Source organism: Orcinus orca, chromosome 4 (assembly GCF_937001465.1).
Source record: "Orcinus orca chromosome 4, mOrcOrc1.1, whole genome shotgun sequence".
Classification (NCBI taxonomy): Eukaryota; Metazoa; Chordata; class Mammalia; order Artiodactyla; family Delphinidae; genus Orcinus; species Orcinus orca.
This window is the reverse complement of record NC_064562.1, coordinates 85,600,578-85,621,410: the sequence shown is the minus strand read 5'-3', so window position 1 is coordinate 85,621,410 and position 20,833 is coordinate 85,600,578. Positions and strand designations below refer to the sequence as shown.

The 20,833-nt window shown below is 32.5% G+C and overlaps 1 protein-coding gene across 1 annotated transcript in view; it reads right to left on the bottom strand.

The window, feature by feature from the left end:
* The window catches only part of GABRG1 (gamma-aminobutyric acid type A receptor subunit gamma1), a 68,104-nt gene that overhangs the window by 29,669 nt on the left and 17,602 nt on the right, over positions 1-20,833 (bottom strand). Inside the window, exon 3 of the mRNA XM_004268306.3 lies at positions 7,748-7,815. Within this exon, the coding sequence (XP_004268354.1) occupies positions 7,748-7,815 (68 nt within the window). The remainder of the gene's footprint in view (positions 1-7,747; positions 7,816-20,833) is intronic.

Below are 20,833 nucleotides of genomic sequence, written 5' to 3'. Positions count from 1 at the left end.
ATTTTAAATGTAATCTTCAAAAATGGTGAAATATTATCCCTCTGAAGTTATCTTAGGCCATGTTAATTATCACCATATGTGCTAAATTGCTTTTTCTTAGATATTCATTGTTTTTCTTTTTTTTTAAAAGAGTATTATTAGCAACGTATTAACGTTTGTCATTCTCCTCTTGTAAATAAATTTTCTATTAAGAAGTGAAGCAATCAAAGCGGTTGCCTAATAACTTTGAGTTTATCATTGAAAACCCTTGGTAGGTACCATATAACTCATATAATTTGATTTTAAACAAAGAAGTGAAAAATGTATACTCATAAGATATATTTATTATCATCTATAACATTTGACAAATGAAATAGTGCCTTGAATCAGCTAGGCAGGAAGCAAGGCTACCTACCTTTTAATCACATGTATGATTAGGTCCTTATTCTGGCAGAACTTTCCCCCTAATCCTAGCCTGAGGGCAGAACAACCAAGAAGTACAGTCCCATTCTACAACATTCTCTATCTACTAATTCATGAAGGACTCAAAATTGTAACTAACCTAGGAGGCAGATCATTAAAAAAGAATTCAATATAGACACCTCCAAAATCTGACCAAGATGTTAGATAATGTATTACTAGATAGATTATGGTACAAATACATCCCCTAATACCATGCAACATTTAATGATATTTTTAAAAAGTAGTTAAGTGGAATAACAGTCATGATATAATAAGTAGAAAGACACAATGTTATAAAAATATGTATAATATTAATAGTATAACATTTGGGAAAACTATGTACATGAAGTTATTAAAATGGTAGTTAACAATGGTGACCACTGGATAATCATAATCTAGAATATTAATTTTTTCTTTTGCCTAAATGGAATTTCTAATTTTCCAATATTGGTCATGTATTTCTTTTATAATAAGGAAAAAAATCCTATTTTAATGAAAGATTTTTAGAAATAAAATAGCATAGGGTCACCATTTGCAACTTAAAATATGTATGGGTTCATACACAGAACTTTCCTGGCCCTTCCTCTTCTGTATCGATCTAATTTGTTATTTTTTAGACATCTTCCCCACTAGGTTTTATACTTCTCCAAAGGAAAGAGGCCATATATATTCTAACTTAGTAGCCAATGTACCAACTTTCGCAATACAAGTCTTACATAAATAAAAGACAAATAAGACCATAAAATAAAAATTTAAATGTGTTTTTTTTCAACTCAAGAAATAGTAAAATTATTTTAATAATTTTTGGAGGTTCAGAGGTTATTTTAATTTCTTTATTCTAAGAGCTTTAACTTCCTATTCATGGGGCAAGTGAGCATTCTGGATCAAAGAAGTACAGAGTTGAAAATAATATTTATTTATAATTTTTAATTTTACCTCTGCTAGTGTTGAATCAAAACTTACCTAAATTCTATATTATTTTAAAATAAAGCCTGTGAAAAGAAATAGATTTTAGAGTATTTAATGAAAACAATAAATCTTAACATAATATGCAAAAGAAAAGAAATTAAAACTATGGCAACAAACTTTAAAATATTGTACAAACCAAACAAATAAACTTAATGTGTTTGCTGTTTCATAATTCCTAAAAATAATATAGCTGGCAAGGAGTGACCGTTTCCTGTTAATATAGTAAGAGGAAAAAACACGGTTAATTTGATATGTAGAAGCTATGCTTGAGGCTTTATTTCCTTAAATCTGGAAGCAGTAGGAATAAAAAAGAGAGAAAAGGAAGGAGAGGAATGAGAGGGAAGAGAGAGAGAGAGAGAAAGGCAGAGACAGAGACAAAGAGAGATGGAAAGATGAACCTATGAACATTAGCACCTATTGTATGAACCATGCTGAAGAAATGTGCTCCTTGCAAGAAATTCATGGAGAAAAAAATTCTCTCTGAGCACCAGCTTTCTCAATATATCTAGAATGTTTAAACCCAAGTTATATGTCTAGGGAGTTTATTGTCAAAAACAAGTCTGATAAAATAAGGGAAAATAAAAAATATTAAACTTCAGTTCTCACCATTCTCAAATAGATTATTTAACTATACCTCACCCCCTATACACACATTTGATGCTTGGCCATTCCATTTGAATGATAGAACAAAATTTGGTTTCTGGGAAAATCTCTTATATCCTGTACTGTATTTCCATACAATAATGATTAATGTTTTTAACTTTCGTAGTTCCATCTACGCTTTTAAAGAATATTTTTTCTTTTATAGGGAGCAGTTGGATTTTCCTTTTCTTGTAAAAGGAGTCTGAAAAGGGGCATTATTGTTAAATATTTCTATACTGGACAGAAAGAAAACAACTTGTCTTTTGCTAAATTAATTTAATCCTATTTGTGTACTGCTCTCCCCAGCATTGTCATCTCCAGCAGGTAGTTACTTTGGAGTCTAGCCCAGCTTGTGCCCTGGCTCCTTTATAAGTTGCCTTCCTCATAACTTGTGTTTTCACTCTTCATCCCTGTCTCCATTACCAAAACCAATCGCAATTTCACGCTGGAAGAATCTATTCAGCTTCGGAAGCATATTCTAAGACCATGTGACCTCTGACCCTGGCAGTTAGGATGATATAAACTTAAGTTCTACAGACATGAAATGGGATCTTGTTCTTGAACAGTTTTTTATAGCTGTTTATCTCTCTGGTCTGACACTTTCAAAATGCGTATATTGATAATCTCTTAAATATTGGACTATATAATGGTGTACCAGTTCCTATGAATAAACCCATGTCCAAATTATACCTGGAATTTTCAATTATAATTGTTTTCTACTTACTCCCCTTGTGTTATATACCTATAATATCATCTTGGATTCCCTGGAGCTTTCATTGATTTTGACTTGATTCAGAGAATCGCTATAACCCTTGAACGTTGTATTTGCTACCAGAGGATAAGTGCAATTGTTTAATTATCCTGACACATTTACTTGAAAGAGTGAAAATACATAATCTTCTCAAAACCTGAAAAATTAAGAGGTTAAATACTTTAATTCCAGTCTAATAACCTCTATTAACATTTTTTGCCTTCAGTTTTGATTGTATATTTCTGTTCTGTTTACAATTAGATAGTTTTAATTAGAGATGCATAGTTGAACAGCCTCTTTCCAAGTTAATTTTTCAATCTTCATTAGTGCATCTGTTATTCACTTTGCACTTACATTCTCAAAATAGAAATTATAGGAACGATCTATTTATTGATTTATTCATTCTTTCAACATGCAATTATTAAATATCTATTTTTTGACAGTGGCACCAGGATTGAAGCCATTAATCTAACCCTGGATTTAAAAAGAAAAGAAAGACATATCCTATTGTAGAATGATATTGCTTTAGGCCTTATCTGTAATCTACAGATACTATTTTATGTAGCCAAGCTTAAAATGAAACAACCATTTTGCACCAAAATTTTGCCTCATTTGAAAAAATAAAAACATTAAACCTATGTATTAATTTTGTTCCTTATCAGTAACTTAAGTTGTATGTGTAAAGAGGGAAAAAACACTTGCTTGCTTAATTACACTCAGGTCTGCTTGCTTTATTACACTCACAGTCAAAGCAATTTTGTTCATTTTATAATAACTGAATTCTAATTTTCCTGCTTTGTTTAGTTAAAATAGTCTTCTATGTAAACTGTTCCTTAATCCCTAGTATGACAATGCTTCTCTTTTAATAAACACTATCAAATATTCCACAGTTTTTTTTTCTTATACGTGCTTTAGTATCACCAATTTTAATAGTAATTTCACTTAATTAGCTTTTTTAAAAAACTATCACTGTCCAAGGTTACAAGTGTCTAATTTGCCCCACTGGGAAAACTAAATATTTAATACCATGAAACTTTTATATACGAAGATTATCATAGAAGCCTCTTGATAGCCATTCTTGTCAAAATATTTCTGGAATACTAATTCAGTCTTGAATTCTACTTCTTCTTTAATGACCACATTTTTCTTTAATGAATTCATTCAAATTGAAAACAAAAGCCCCAAATAAAACATATGCAATGCAGGAAAATTTAGACTTCCACATGCCCAAATGGGCTTATCTAAGTATTGGTTAATTAGAGACTGAATATTTTATGATTTTTTTAAAGAGAAAATTAACATTTTAGTAAGGCATTACTTTATGAAATCTTATATTTGCATAATGTTAAATCAATACACACAGGTATATAGAATGCTTTATCTTTACAAAAACCAAGAGGTTGTATACAAATTTGTTTGGGGTAGAAGTAATACTAAAACACTCTTTGAAACTTTCTCTTCCCTTGCTTTATCTTCATTTTCTTGCCAACTATGCTGTTTAATTTACTACCTCAATTTCATCTTTCAGGTCCTTAAATATATTGGGTTGGCCAAAAAGTGCCTTTGGTTTTTTAAGTCAAAATAAAAGGCACATTTTTCATTTTCACCAAGAACTTTATTGAACAATGTATTCGCCCTTTTGTTCCACTACCTTCTGCCATTTTTCAGGCAACTTTATAATTCCGTTTTCCCAAAACTTTTAATCTTTTTGAGCAAAGAACTGTTCCAGGTGCCTTTTACAGTCTTCCAGGGAATTGAAATTTTTTCCAGAATTTTGTAAAGACCGAAATAAATGCAAATCTGAAGGTACAGTCTCTGGTGAATATGGCAGAAGAATCAGAACTTCCCAGCCAAGCTGTAACAGTTTTTGCCTGGTCATCAAAGAAACATGTGGTCTTGTGTTATCCAGATGGAAGATTATGCATTTTCCATTGACTAATTCTGGATGCTTTTCGTCAAGTGCTGCTTTTAGTTGATCTAATTGGGAGCAGTACTTGTTGGAATTAATTGTTTGGTTTTCCAGAAGGAGCTCATAACAGAGGACTCCCTTCCAATCCCACCATGTACACAACATCACCTTCTTTGGATGAAGACCGGCCTTTGGTGTGGTTGGTGGTGGTTCATTTCACTTGCCCCACCATCTCTTCTGTTCCACATTATTGTACAGTATCCACTTTTCATCGCCCGCAACAATTTGTTTTAAAAACGGAATGTTTTCATTACGTTTCTGTAGAGAATCACACGCAGAAATACGGTCAAGAAGGTTTTTTTCACTTAACTTATGTGGAACCCAAACATCAAAGTGATTAACATAACCAGGCTGGTGCAAATGATTTCCAATGCTTGATTTGGATATTTTGAGTATGTCGGCTATTCTCTCACGTGGTATAATGTTGATTGTTCTCAGTGAATGTCTTGATTTGATCCCTATCAACTTCAACTGGTCTACCCTACCGTGGGGCATTGTCCAGAGAGAAATCTCCAGCACGAAACTTCACAAACCACTTTTGACAGGTTTGTTCAGTCACAGCACCTTTTCCATACACTGCACAAATCTTTTTTTGCATTTCAGTTGCATTTTTACCTTTCTTGAAATAATAAAGCGTAATATGCCAAAAATGTTGCTTTTTTTCTTCCACCTTCAGTATTAAAATGGCTACACAAAAATTCATCAATTTGGTAAGTTTTTTTTTTAAATGCATGCCGATATGATAGCTGTCACAATACAATCTAACAAAATTGTTTCAAATTAAAGACAACTAAGAGCTTACCAGAGCCATCTTACAGGAAAAAACGAACGAACATTTTGGCCAACCCAATATATGTTCCTCAAGGTCTGATATTTGTTTCTTTTTCCTTCTCTCTTTACTTTAACACTGCTTTTCCAATTCCTCGGAGGTTTAGCTAATCCCTGGAAAATAGTTGCTCCAGCCCTTTCTCCTGACAGTTGGCTCCTATTTTCAGACTCTCAAATTCAACTTATCCCAAGCCAGTTCGTATTTATTTGCACTAAGGCAACACAGATGTCCATTATGGTGTGACCAAAATGCTGTCAGTACGGTAATCAATATAGGCAGCTGTGAAAGTTAATGACAATCATGTGAACATTGTATTGAGTAAGAGAAAAACTGAGCACGGCTGTAATACTATAAGAATAAGCAGACACAGACAAGTATATAATGATGGTTATTCAGGCATAAAGTGGTTAAGATCAGTAATAAAGAGACAATTTATTGTGATAATGAATAAATGAAGTTAGGGAGAAAAATCATCAAAGGGTTACAGAATTATCTTTGCATGGTGTTATGGGCTAAATGCTGTCCTCCCAAAATTCATATGTTGAAGCCCTAACCCCCAGTACCTCAGAATGTGACTATATTTGAAGATAGGGCCTTTAAATAGATGATTAAGTTAAAATGAGGTCTTTAGGGTGGACCCAAATCCAATCTGACTGCTGTCTTTATAGAAGGGAAAATTTGGATACACAAAGAGCACCAGGGAAACATATGCACTGAAGAAAGCCCATGTAATGACACAGTGAGAAGGTGGCCATCTGCAAACCAAGGAGAAAGGCCTGAGAAGAAAGCAAAGTTGCTGACACCTTGATTTGGACTTCTGTCCTTAAGAACTGGAGACATAAATGTCTGAAATGTCTGTTGTTTCAGCAAGCAGTCTCTGGCACTTTGTTACGGCAGCCTGAGAGAGTAACACAGGTGACCAAATCAGAGGAGATGAACATAAAACATGATTGAGCTCATTGAATGGGACCAAGTAGTTTGACTCACAGAAATGGGATCATTAGGGTTTGGAACAGCACATTTTCAACCTATTTTAAATAATGTCTGTGGGTTATATTGGAGTTATTAATTATGTCTTTCAAATGGTAATGAAAACTATTTATTCTGTGTATAAGCATAGTTACAGACTTTTCCATTTTCCATCCTAAATGACCTTTCCTTGACATTTTCTCATATTCTCTCTTGCTCATATTTCTCTTTTACTCTCTTCCTTCTCTACCACCAAACTCTTACCTCATTCTCTTCTAAGTCAAGTTTCTCAAAATAGTAGTTCATAAAATTAACCTGCATTCCCACTTACTCACCATCACCTTGAAATCCACACATGATTGCATGTCTATCACTGCAGAACCCATATTTCTAGCTCTGTGACAAGAAGTTGGATAGGAAACCAATTTTGAGGATGGAGGAGAGACGTATGATTCAGCTGTTATTTTCTTTCTTTCACTTTTCCACTGAATTTCACCTAACAGAGATAACCAGTACCATATAACCAACACCAGTGGGCCCAATTTATTCCATTTATCACTGGATTCTCATGTATGTTGACAACTGATTATTAGTTCCTTCTTTTCCATTCTCTTTTCTTCCTCAGATTATTCAATATCATCTTCTCCCTGGTTCTTCTCCTACCCTCTGACTTTTCTGAGTATGTCCCTTTTCTGCATTTCTCTTTCTTCCACCTGTATTTTACATGCATTGATCTCATTATAAATACCATCTGATTCTCAGATCTGTGTTCCTCTTAATCTGCATCTTCCTTGGATCATTTATTGAGGCTTTAAGCTATATTTTATACTGCTTGCACTCTTCCCTCCCCAATTTACATCTATTTCCAGTCATAACTTCTTCCTCGAAATTAAAATCCAAATCATTACTGGACGGTTCCTCCTGAATGTGCCTTCAGCATCTGAGGGCACATATGGCTATATTCCCTATCTCAAAAAATGACTCTACCATCTGCAAAATCATCTCTATACCTTGGAGTCAGCCTATGCACAACCAACGAATCACTAATTGCATCTGTTGCCCTGAACTCATTCAGAATTAGTTATCAGAAATTATTCACATATTCTTTCTATTATTGTGGTATATATATACTCCAGAACTCTATGCCAGATAACTATTTTTAATATTCATTACTTACCATATTTATGGGATCAACTGGTCCAATGCTGTTTACGTAAACATCAGTTTCAATTACTGTGGGCCTCACTGCAAAATACCAATATAAAGAATGGTCAACTGAAAACAGAACTACCATATGACCCAGCAATCCCACTACTGGGCATATACCCTGAGAAAACCATAATTCAGAAAGAGTCATGTACCACAATGTTCATTGCAGCTCTATTTACAGTAGCCAGGACATGGAAGCAACCTAAGTGTCCATCAACAGATGAATGGATAAAGAAGATGTGGCATATACTCAGCCATAAAAAGAAATGAAATTGAGTTATTCATAGTGAGGTGGATGGACTTAGAGTCTGTCATACAGAGTGAAGTAAGTCAGAAACAGGAAAACAAATACCATATGCTAACACATATATGTGGACTCTAAAAAAACAAAAATAAAAACAAATGGTTCTGGAGAACCTAGGGGCAGGACAGGAATAAAGACACAGACATAGAGAATGGAGTTGAGGACACAGGGAGGGGGAAGGGTAAGCTGGGACGAAGTGAGAGAGGGCATGGACTTATATATACTACCAAATGTAAAATAGATAGCTAGTGGGAAGCAGCCGCATAGCACAGGGAGATCAGCTCAGTGCTTTGTGACCACCTAGAAGGGTGGGATAGGGAGGCTAGGAGGGAGACACAAGAGGGAGGAGATATGGGGATATATGTATACATATGGCTGATTCATTTTGTTATAAAGCAGAAACTAACACACCATTGTAAAGCAATTATACTCCAATAAAGATGTTAAAAAAAAAGAAAAAGAATGGTCAAAGATATAATCATAGGTTGTCTTAAATAAATCTTATTTAAATAAATTTTAATAACTATTACTATTTTACACTTTCAAGAATAAAACATTCTCATTATTAAATGAGGAAGCATGGCCCATTATATAAACACAACAACAATTTCATTTCACAAATAAATTATGTAACTAAAAATTACCATTTTTGACTAAAAACCTCCCAGTGTACAGCCTAAAACTGTCTAAATCATCCATTAAAACTAAGGAAGTTTATTCAGTTAAAAATGCTAGGTAATTTTCTCTGCAATAGTCATAGAATTTTAGGATTAGATGGATTTTAGAGCCTAAACATTGTTATGTTATCCTACTTAGTGCATATCATGATGTGCTAGCAAATGTTAACAAACTTGCTCTTGGACTGGGAGAAAACAAGCCCCGATTTGTACCTTTTGCTGATTTCAGTGTTGTAAATACTCCCACAATGAAAGATTTAAAGACACCAGTGTGAAGTCACTGAATACAGAGTCGGGACGATATATAATGAGTGGTTATTGTGAGCCAGTATAAGCTAGTTCGGCACACACTAGAGCTTGAAGCATAGTTATGATGATTAAAGGAGGTGACAGATCTGAAGCGTCTACATCCAGGTCTGATTCTTGTGAGGAGCTTCATTAAATTTGTTCACACCTCCTTCCTCTCTTGTTAACAAAATTCCTTTGGGTTGTTTATAGCTGGTTCCAGTGAAAGGTGTATTTTCATCTAATTCTTAGAATATATTGTACAGCCATCCCTGTGGACTTCATCTGTTGTGTTTTGTACGTAACCATTTGTGTTTTCCAAGTTAGTGTTTAAATGGTATATGCTGTATTCTTATATTCTATCAAAATGTGCAGCACAGGTCAGCCTTTTAAAGTTAATCGAATGATATGATTAACTACTATCTGCAATAGTGCATATTTGATTGTGATTTGGGCTTTGAACCTTTGTCAGGTATTTTTGGCTTGCTATAATGAGATTTACCATAATGATGATAACTTATACTCATGAGATTTTTTTGTTCACTATGAAAAACATTTTCACATAGTTTCTTTTTACTCCCTACCCCCCCTGCCATATAAAGCATAAAGGGTTCATTTACTGATTCAGCAAATACTTGTTGAGGAATGCATATAAAGGTTTCATAAAGAAGACAGGAAGGGAAAAAGACATTGTGAGAAGAAAATCTGTCATAGATCTCATGGAGATTTACATAGAGATAATGCAAATAAAATAAAGCAGAAAAACCACCTTGTAGCTTGAAAGTTTCTATGCTAAAGTAAGCATGTTTCCAGTACTGTATACTCAGTTATCCTTTCTGGATAAGTTTATGTGATTTCCCTTTCTGGCCCAGTACTTACCACTCTTACAATGCAGGCACTATATTAGACCTCGCAGGATGAACCCCCTCCTCTAGTACATAGCTGAATCTGCCTGTCTGAGTCCCTATCCTGTCTCAAGTCTCCCTATCTTAGTAACTTTTAGTCTGTCAGAGCTTCCAGGCTGGTAAGCTTCCATGGAAAACTTGAGGCATTTTGGAAAACAGTGCCTGTATTATTTTAAAACCATATTTATTTTTAATCTTTGAAATTATAAAAAGCCCTACACTTAGAAAAACATACAGTATTTATTTAGTTTGTTTTACCTCAAGCAAATATTTTATTACATGACATACATATTTTCTTAGCTAGAAAAATAAATGGGATTTGTTAGAAATAGTTTTAGTATGCAAAACTATAGGTTTCTAGATTTACATGATACATGACAATGTAATTCGATCTAGTAGCCAACAATTAGATTTCTTAAATAAAAGTAGGTTCTATGACTTATAGAAGGTTATATAGCTTAACTTATATAGCTTAACCTAAGCTGATGACTTCTGAGATGAGTTGCTTTAATCATTTGCCATTTATGTTTGACTAGCTATGAATTGTAACCAATAAATATCATATAATTAAGCTAAATATAACTAGATTTACAGAGTGGTTTTTATGAAAGTCAATTAATAACAATAGGTTTATTAGTTTCAGTTAGTATATTTATTAACAGTTATAAGCAATTAAGTGCAATGTACCAGTCTTATCTGATTAGACTTTTTCAGTTCATCTGATAAATCAACAAAAACTGAGTGCCTGCTCTCTATTGCATGATACTTGGGGCTGAACACCGCTTATAACAAGAACTAAATGATTTTTTTTAACATCTTTATTGGAGTATAATTGCTTCACAATGATGTCTTAGTTTCTGCTTTATAACAAAGTGAATCAGCTATACATATACATATATCCCTCTTGCGTCTCCCTCCCACCCTCCTTATCCACAAAGCACTGAGCTGATCTCCCTGTGCTATGTGGCTGCTTCCCACTAGCTATCTATTTTACATTTGGTAGTATATATAAGTCCATGCCACTCTCTCATTTCGTCCCGGCTTACCTTTCCCCCTCCCCGTGTCCTCAAGTCCATTCTCTACGTCTGCGTCTTTATTCCTATTCTGCCCCTAGGTTCTCCAGAACCATTTGTTTTTGTTTTTGTTTTTTTTAGATTCCATATATATGTGTTAACATATGGTATTTGTTTTTCTCTTTCTGACTTACTTCACTCTGTATGACAGACTCTAGTTTCATCCACCTCACTACAAATAACTCAATTTTGTTTCTTTTTATGGCTGAGTAGTATTCTTGAGGACATTTTTATTTACAGGACATACTTTTCACATTTTACAGTAGAGAAAGATGTAGATATGAGTGATCAGTCCTGGTTTCTTGATATCAACATTTCCTTACCTAACTATAAGGCAAATATATGTATGTTACAAAAATATTAACTCTGGCATTAGGGCTTGAGCCACACTATTTCATGATGCGCATACATCAAGTTCTTCTGAGATGGGACAAAAGATATATTACATCAGTAATTCCAGCGTAGAACATTGCTATTCACAGAAGATATTCAATAAATTACACAATGAACATATATTTGCAAACTATGAGCATTTTTTGAGTTGTTATGTGTATCATTTTATAACTTTGAGGTGCTATCATTTGATCCAATCCTTTAAACTTCATCCCCAAAACACGACGAAGAATAAACCTGAAAGTGAATTAAAATATTTCAGATTAATTTTGAAACTACAGCTAGTGCTTATATGCTTCAAAATATAAAAAGGAAAACAACAGAAATCTGTAATTGTTCCTTAATAATGACTTATTACTGCTTTCATTGATTCATGCTATGAACAATACTTTTGGGTGAAATCACTTAAAATACAGGATTCTTAGTAATTGAGTAAGTACTTTCTTGGCTTTATGATTTTCTCAGTAGAAGGTTTGTCCAATTGCAGGATTTTAGTGATATTTAAAAAGGAAAACACCATACTTCAATTAAAAAGTAGGAAAATGAAGCTAAAAGAAAATTGCTATTCCAAGCTTATTAAATGATGTTTAGAAAGTGGGCACACTATGTTTAATTCATCAATACACACAGAGATCAAAGATCTGTTTTTTGTGATAGTACAACAATGACTTAGAAAAGCATGTACTGCCACAGCAAATTACATTTTTGATAGATAGAGGGAAGACAGGTAAAGAGGACACTGAGTTATTTTTGCAAGGCCTCTTTCTGTGCTGTGACTTCTAAGTACTTTGCTTTAAGTATCTCACCAGAATATAAGTAAACTCCTAGTGCAAGTGAGTATATAGAAATAGACATTCCAGGCAACTTAGTAATCCAGAAAATACAAAGAGGAAGGAAAAGAGAAAGAAAGAAAAAAACAGTGAGCTCAACATCGAGTTTCCACGTAGTTAAGGCAAAACCGAAGAGAGCTCACTCTGGGTGGGTAATTGGTTATCAATCAGAAGATATAAACTAAAATGAATTTTAAAAATATTTTCTTCATACTTATTTTTAACCATGCTGTATTCCAATAGTCTAAGATATCTTTAGCATAATATGTAGCTTTTTGGTCACCTTGGATATTAAAATTAATTTAAGTCAGTCAAAAACTCTAATCCTGGAAAATAAGATTAATGGTCTTTTCTTACTGCCCCTCAATGGTATTAAAAAAGAAACAGTCCCACTGATATGGATATTGCAGTTATACAGATTTTGAAAGAACTATGACTTATGTCTTATTGCCCTAGAACAGACAGCAGGGGTTCTCAACACAAAGATGTCATATTTGGGTCCAGATGCTTCTTCCCAGGCCTTACTAACAAGGAATGTCAACTAACATTTGCCATCTCCTTCCCTAGGTCACATATGGACAAATAGACACGTGGATACACATGGAAGAAAAGGTAGATATGGATAAATAGATACTTGAGACTGTGCTGTCTAATACCTTAGCTAGTAGATACTAACACAGATGGCTAGAAAAGATACTAACATAAATTTTGGACAGAAAAGAATGCCTACAAAGATCACTTTAATAATTATTCATATTTGTTTGTTTTCAAAGTTTTATTGAAGTACATTTGATTTATACTATTGTGTTAGTTTCAGGTGTTCAGCATAGTGATTCAGTTATTTTTTTCTGATTATATTCCATTACAGATTATTACAAGATATTGATTACAATTTTCTGTGCTATATAGTAAATCCTTGTTGCTTATCTATTTTATACATTTTATGTATAGTACTTTGTATCTGTTAATCCCATACTCCTAATTTGTCCCTCCTTCCCTCTCTCTCCCCTTTGGTAACCATAAGTTTGTCTTCTATGCCTGTGAGTCTTTTTCTGTTTTGTATATAGAGTCTTTGTATTATTTTTTAGATTCCACATATAAGTGATATCACATAGTATTTGTCTTTCTCTGTCTTACGTACTTCACTAAGTATAATATTCTCTAGGTCCATCCATGTTGCTGCAAATGGCAATATTTTGTTCCTTTTTATGGCTGAGTAATATTCCTTTATATATATATTTATATATATATGTATATATATCATATATATATATCTTATCTTCTTTAACTGATCTGTTGATGGGCACTTGGGTTGTGTCTATGTCTTGGCTATTATAAATAGTGCTGCTGTGAACACTGGGGCACATGTATCTTTTTGAATTAGGTTTTTGTTTTTTCTGGGTATGTACCAGGGAGTGGGATTGCTGGATCATATGGTAGCTCTATTTTTATTTTTTTAAGGAACCTCCATACTGTTCTCCATAGTGGAGGAACCAATTTGCATTCCCAACAACAGTGTACAAGAGATCCCTTTTCTCCACACCTTCTCCAGCATTTATTATTTGTAGACTTTTTGATGATAACCATTCTGACAAGTGTGAGGTGATACCTCATTGTGGTTTTGATTTGCATTTCTCTAATAATTAGTGATATGAGCATCTTTTCATCTGCCTCTTGGCCATCTGTATGTCTTCTTTGGAAAAATGTCTATATAGGTCTTCTGCCCATTTTTTGATTGGGTTGTTTATTTTTTCAATCTTGAGTTGTATGTGCTGTTTGTATATTTTGGATATTAACTCCTTGTTGGTCGCATCGTTTGCAAATATCTTCTCCCATCCCATAAGCTGTCTTTTCGTTTTGTTGATGATTTCCTTTGCTGTGCAAAAGCTTTTGAGTTTAATTAGGTTCCATTTGTTTATTTTTGCTTTTATTTATTTTTCCTTGGGACACTGATCTAAGAAAATACTGCTACAATTTATGTCAGAGAATGTTTTGCCTATGTTCTTTTCTAAGAGTTTTATGTTGTCATGTCTTATATTTAGGTCTTTAAGCCATTTTGAGTTTATTTTTGTATATGGTACGAGGGAGTGTTCAAATTTCATTGATTTACATGTAGCTGTCCAGCTTTCCCAACATCACTTTTTGGAGAGACTTAAGTCATTTATTATGTATACTCTGAGATGAACAGATAAAATGCTACTCTGCACAGTACATATTACTACTTACATTTAAATAGAAATTAATTAAATTTAATTGAAATTTAGCCATACTAGCCACATTTCAAGTACTCAATAGTCAATAATCAATTTCAAGTATTCAGTACTCACAAATGTATGACTGTTATTAATATACATAATATATATTAAGTATATGTAAATTTAATTATTTGGAATTTCTTCTTAGGAGAATGAAAGACTGCTGTCTTATTCTGTAGTTTAATGTCTCTTTAGACAGCAGACTTATCAACCTGCTTCCACTCCTACACCTGATCAGGGGAAAAAAAAGTTGGAGAGGAGATTTAAAGAAAGACAAGTAATGGAGTATCTGCACACCCACTCTTTAGAATGTCTAGGATATTTTATTTTCTTGTGGGTACAATTCACATCAAAGGAAGATAACTGGACCAGAGGCATCTTACCAGTTTTTTGGCCACCAGCAGCACATATCTCCAGACTAGATTGTTGATGAAAGGAGCTAAGGCAGGTGGAAGATATAGAGAAGCCTCTAGATTCCCCAGGTCAAGGAATTGAACAGTATAAAATGCCTATGAACAACAACATAAAGCATTTCTACTCTATTCCTACCCTCCTACCCTCACTATTTATATGTTTACCTCTCCAAGTGTACCAAGGGCCATTTGGTGTTAACCCAAAAAGAAATAAAAACTAAGAAGACAAAAGTTTCAAACTGCACCCAGTTAACTCTTCATATCTCCTGCGTGTTCCCATCACTAGAAACTTAGAACAATTAAACAGATGGAATAAAAAAGCAGATCCTCCCCTTCTCACCCCAAGTCCCTGTCTAGTGGCACATGTCTATCATCTATCCTGGGAGAGGGATAGCTTTAAATCTATTGGGATAGTAATTTTTTAGATTAGATCAAACTTTAAATCACTGAAATTGTTTGAAAAGCTGTAGACTCTACCTGAAAAGTTGTTAAGAAATAAAAAAGAAAACTCAACATAAAGTAATTAAAGCTTTACTAGAATTACAAAGCCTTTTAATGTTAATTCGTTATTAATTTCATAAGTCCTCAGTAAATTGATTAAATTTGTTTTCATAATTTATGAAGAAGAAAGATGTTAACACAAATTTTGGACAGAAAGGAATGCCTACAAATCATGTGAACAATTAACTAATTCATTGTGTATAATCTGAGGTGCACAGATACAAATGCTGCTATGCATGGTATAATTATCAAGGTACTTAGGACATGTCTCGTCTAATCTATTAAACAATGTGATGTCACAGATGTATATAGCATTTGAAAGTCCAAATCTCGATCTGAAATAATTTAGGTAAAATGCTAAATCCATGAAGTAGAACAACTGTCAAAATACTTACACATGAAATTAAAAGATTATACACTCTAGGTTCTATTCAAAAAAGTTCACTCAGTAAATATTAAGTGAACATAATTTATGTTTCAGACATTGTTTTAGCAATGAGGGATAGGATGCTTTCTACCTTCAGGGAGTTGACATTAATTGAAAGAAAAGAGAGTGTCAAATAATAATAGTGAAATATGATGAGTAAAATGGAAGTACAGATTTCTGTTTCTTGTGATAAGTAATTGGCATCAATTTAACCATCTCAATAAAAACAACTTTTTAATGTTTAAAGCCATGAGAGTCATTATGAAGATATAACACAAAATATTTATACACCAAATAACAATGCATTTACCTTTATGAGGCAAAATCTACAGGAGAAAAAGGGAAATACAGATAGTAACACACCAAAAATTGAAGAGGGAAAATAAATAATTAAATTTCCAACTCAAAAGAAAAAGCAAAACAAAATAAAATATAATGAAGGTTATAATAAAGACAAAGTAGAAATTACAAGGTAGTTAATAGAAAAACAGTAGAGCTCATTCATTAATAATGGAAATTCTGAAAAAATCCACTTCTCTTAATTTTCTTGATCAGAAAAAAGGGGGTAATAATACAAAATATAAAATAGGAAATAACAAATGGGAACTAAACATTGAAACAGAAAAAGGGTTTTTTTTTAATCCTAAGAAATTACTTTGAAGACTTCTTTGCAAATAAACTTGAAAACCTAAATAAAAGAGATAGTTTTCCTAGGCAAATACAGATTACCAAAAATGAGTAGAAAGCACAAACAGACCAAATTTCATAGGAGAACAAAGTGATCAAAGTGATTAACTATTTCCAAAAAGCACAAGACCTGGATGAATTTATAATGGAATTCTATCAAACTTCCAAAAGTCAGATGATGCTAACACCCAGATAAAGTGCTACACCTTTGAGAATGAAGGAAAATACCTTTTCATGAAACAAATGTAAAAGGATGGCTAAAACAAATGAAGACAGTACTCAAAAATAAAAGATGAATATCACTTATAAATACCAATACAAAATACTAAATAATATATTACCAAGCAGAATCCAATACCTCATTAAGTTTATAATATATCATGACCAAGAAAGCTTTATGCAAATTGTTTCAATTAATACTATACACCATACTAATAGATTTAAAGAGGATAAAGCTCAAAATTATTTCCGGAAATGTTGAAAAAGTCTTTGAAAAATTTCAGTACCAATTCCTGATTTTAAAACTAAATCAAGCAAATCAAGGGATAAGTTCTTAATGTGAATATTCATATGAAGAAACACTAGAGTCATTTCCATAAGAACTAAAACGAGGCAAAATTACCCATTATCTCCACTACTATTCATTATTATATTAGACATGTTTGACAATGAAACAACATAATGCTTTTAGACAAGATAATTCGATTAGTTGCATATGAGTTGGTAAATAAAATAAATACTTTTTTGTATATGGTATGATAGCATATTTTGAAAACACATGATGCTTAAACTAACAAAAAAAATCAGTAAGGCAGCAGGAAGGTAGTAAGATATAAAATGAACATTCATAAATCAATGACATTGATATGCAAAACCAGAAATCAGGTAGAGGACATTAGAGTTGAGGAAATATTTACAGGAGAAAAAAATTAAATACTTAGGATTCAATTTAAGAAATATGAAAAATCTATGAGTAAATCTTAAAACATTCCAGAGAGATACAAAATTAACATGAAGATTTAGAAAGACAGCCCATGTTCCCATATTAGATGATTCAATGTTATAAAGATGTTAGTTTTCCCAAAGTTAATTTACAAATTTAATGCAATCCCAATAAAAATACCAACAGCTCTTTTTTAAATGTATCTAAACTTGTTGATAATAAAGCTCCTATTTTTTTTTAAATGACACGCAATAGCCAGGAAAACTGAAAAGGAAAAACAAAACAAAATGAAAATATGAGGTGGGGCCAGCTTTATAAGATATTAATACTAAATGTTTTAGTCTCAAAATACTGTTGAATCTCTAATGTTAATATAGTGTGGTGGCAAATAAATAGAAAAACAAATGAAAGAATGGAATAGAAAGGACAGAAATCACAAAAGTACATAAGAAAATGTAATATATGATAAAGTTGACATCTCAAATAATGGAAGCAAAGATTGACTTTTTAATAAATCATGCTGAGTCAACAGAAAAGCCATTTGAAAAAGATAAAAATTAGATTCATACTTTACACCATACACAGAAATAAAATTCAAATGCATCAGGGAATTAAGTAAAAGAAATAAAATCATACAAATGCTAAAAGTAAACATAGATAAATTCCATTCAAAGTGGAATATAACCAGTAACATGGAAACGAAACTGTCATAAAATGGTTAACATAACCACATTGAATGGGGATAAGGAAGAAAAGAACTAACCTAAGTTACTTTTGGGAACAGTATTTTGATTACATACTGCAAAGATAAAGGCAAAAAAAATTGTATATGAATATTTTATTCTAGTTAATTTTTTATAGACGTGTTAAAATTATAGAATTACTTTATGTATTTACTGGAATTGAACAAATACTAAAATATACTATGGGTAAATGAGAGCCAGGTGTCTCCCTGATGGAAAAAGAAATTACAGATAAGGAAAAGGGAAAGGTTAGAATGAACCCTATTGTCTTTGGATTGGAAACAGGGCTGTCAGTATTGACTTCTGGTTTATAATACATATACACAGGGATAGACATAGAAATATAGATGCCTATGAATGTGTGTGTAGAACATATATTTTCTCCTTCTGCCCAATGAGAAGGTCAAGAAGCAATGACACCCAATATTAAGAAATACACCTGGTGCTCACATCTTGGTTTCTAAATACCATTCTACAAAAAGAGGAACCAGGGTTCTTGGAGAAATGATGAATTCCATTGCTGGATCAAGAGGAGCCTGGAAAATTTTATGTGTTAGAAAGTAAGGATATGCTCAGAAAATGATAGAAACATAAAAGAACAGAGAAATAAAATTATAGGACATACCAGTTGTCAAATTTTCATTTTGAGCAATAAAATAAACGATGGTAAAGGATAATAAACTATAAGATAAGACATATATCTAGAGGTCTACACTGAGTAAATAAATAAGTGAACAGATAAACAATTGGACAAGTCACAGATCCTAGTTACTGCAGAATTACAATTAATTTGTGTAGAAGGAATGATGATAATATTGACTTACCACTTGACAAACATCACAGTAATGCTCCTGCAGGTAAGAATCATTGATACAGACCAGAGGAATGGACAAAAGTGTGCTGAGAATATCTGCATAGTTCTCCCCAGCGCAGTATCTCCTCACAACATATTTATTAATCAAAAAGAAAGATAATAAACTTCACAGTGAAGAAACGTGGAAGAAACCACACTTAATGAAAGTGTGGTTTACATCACCAGTAATAAGATATATAAACATCACATGCCTCCTAACACAATACACTGAAAGCACAAAATATCACTTTTGTGGTGTTCTTGGCAAAAATGCATAAACACAGCCCAATAATGAAAATATCAGACAAATTGAGGGGCGTTCCATTGGCCAGTATACTTTAAAATTATCATGTTCATGAAACAAACAGAAAAACTGAGAAACTATACCAGGTTGGAGGAGAGTATGGAGGCATGAGAACAAAATGCAATGTGTGATCTTGGTTGGGATTCTGAACAGAAAAAAAGGACGTCAGTGAGGTATCTGCCACAATTTGAATAAGGTCTGTAGATTAGTTAATAGTATTGTATCAATATTAATTTAATGATTTAGATAATGGTTCTATGATTATGTAAATATTAACATTATGGCTGAAAGATTTCTGGGAATTTCATGGATAGATAATATTTTATTAAGCCTAAATTTTATTTTGAAAAAATAATTAAAATAATCTAGGAAAACAGAAAATTAAATCATGGAAAATAGATTAATAATAAACAAAATAGTGTAAAATAATAAAATTTAAGAAAATTTTCAACAAAGAAATTTGACAAAGATAAAATTCGATTTTATGACAAACTAATAAAAACTTTAAAGCCCTTCAAGATTTATTCATAAATGAAAGAATAGATTACTAATATCAGGAATGGCGAAGGAGAAAAGCCCTCAGATCCTAAAAACATTAAAAATATCGTAAAAGATGTTATGAACAATCTAACTCAAGTAAATTTTAAAATTTAAACTCCTTGAAAACTAACCAAAACTAATAAAGTAATTGAACTGCTAAAATTTTTTCCCAAAATACAAACTCTAGGCCAACATGACTTCACCAAGTAATTCTTCCAAATATTGAAGGGAGAAATAGAATCCATTTTAGGTAACTCTTTCAGAGATGAAAAGAGAGGGAAATATAGCTCATTTGTAGATGCTAGCATAATATTGACTCCAAAACTGAAAAAGACATTACAGAAAATAAAATAACTGGCTAATGCCCTTTATGAACATAGATATAAAATTCCAAAACTAAATATTATCAAACTGAATCTAGTGATATTTTAAAAATATTATCATGTCACAACTAAGTAACATTTATTACAGACATGCAAATTTTGTTTAAGTTTTAAAAATCAGCCAAAGTTAGTTACAGAAAAAAAATTAGTAGAATAAAGGGCAAAATATGATCAATATGATGGTTTCAATAGGTGCACAGAAGTCATTTGAACCAGTAGGGAGGTAAAAAGAACCCTAGCAAAATAAGAAGATAAAGGAACTACAAAGAGCATCTTAAAAAAAAAGAAGCTTACATCAAACATCATAATTAATAGTGAAATATAGACTGGTTTCCCTGATATCAGGAACAAACCAGGACTATTCAACACTGATTCTAGTCTTAGTGCAATAGGTCATGAAAAAAGTATAATTTTGAAAATTAATTAGAATGCTCAGTATTTGCAAAATAAACACTATTGGCAAAGTAGTCATTATTGGTAATAGTCATTACTCTCTGTGTTTATAGAAAATCTACATTAATATAACAATACATAAAGT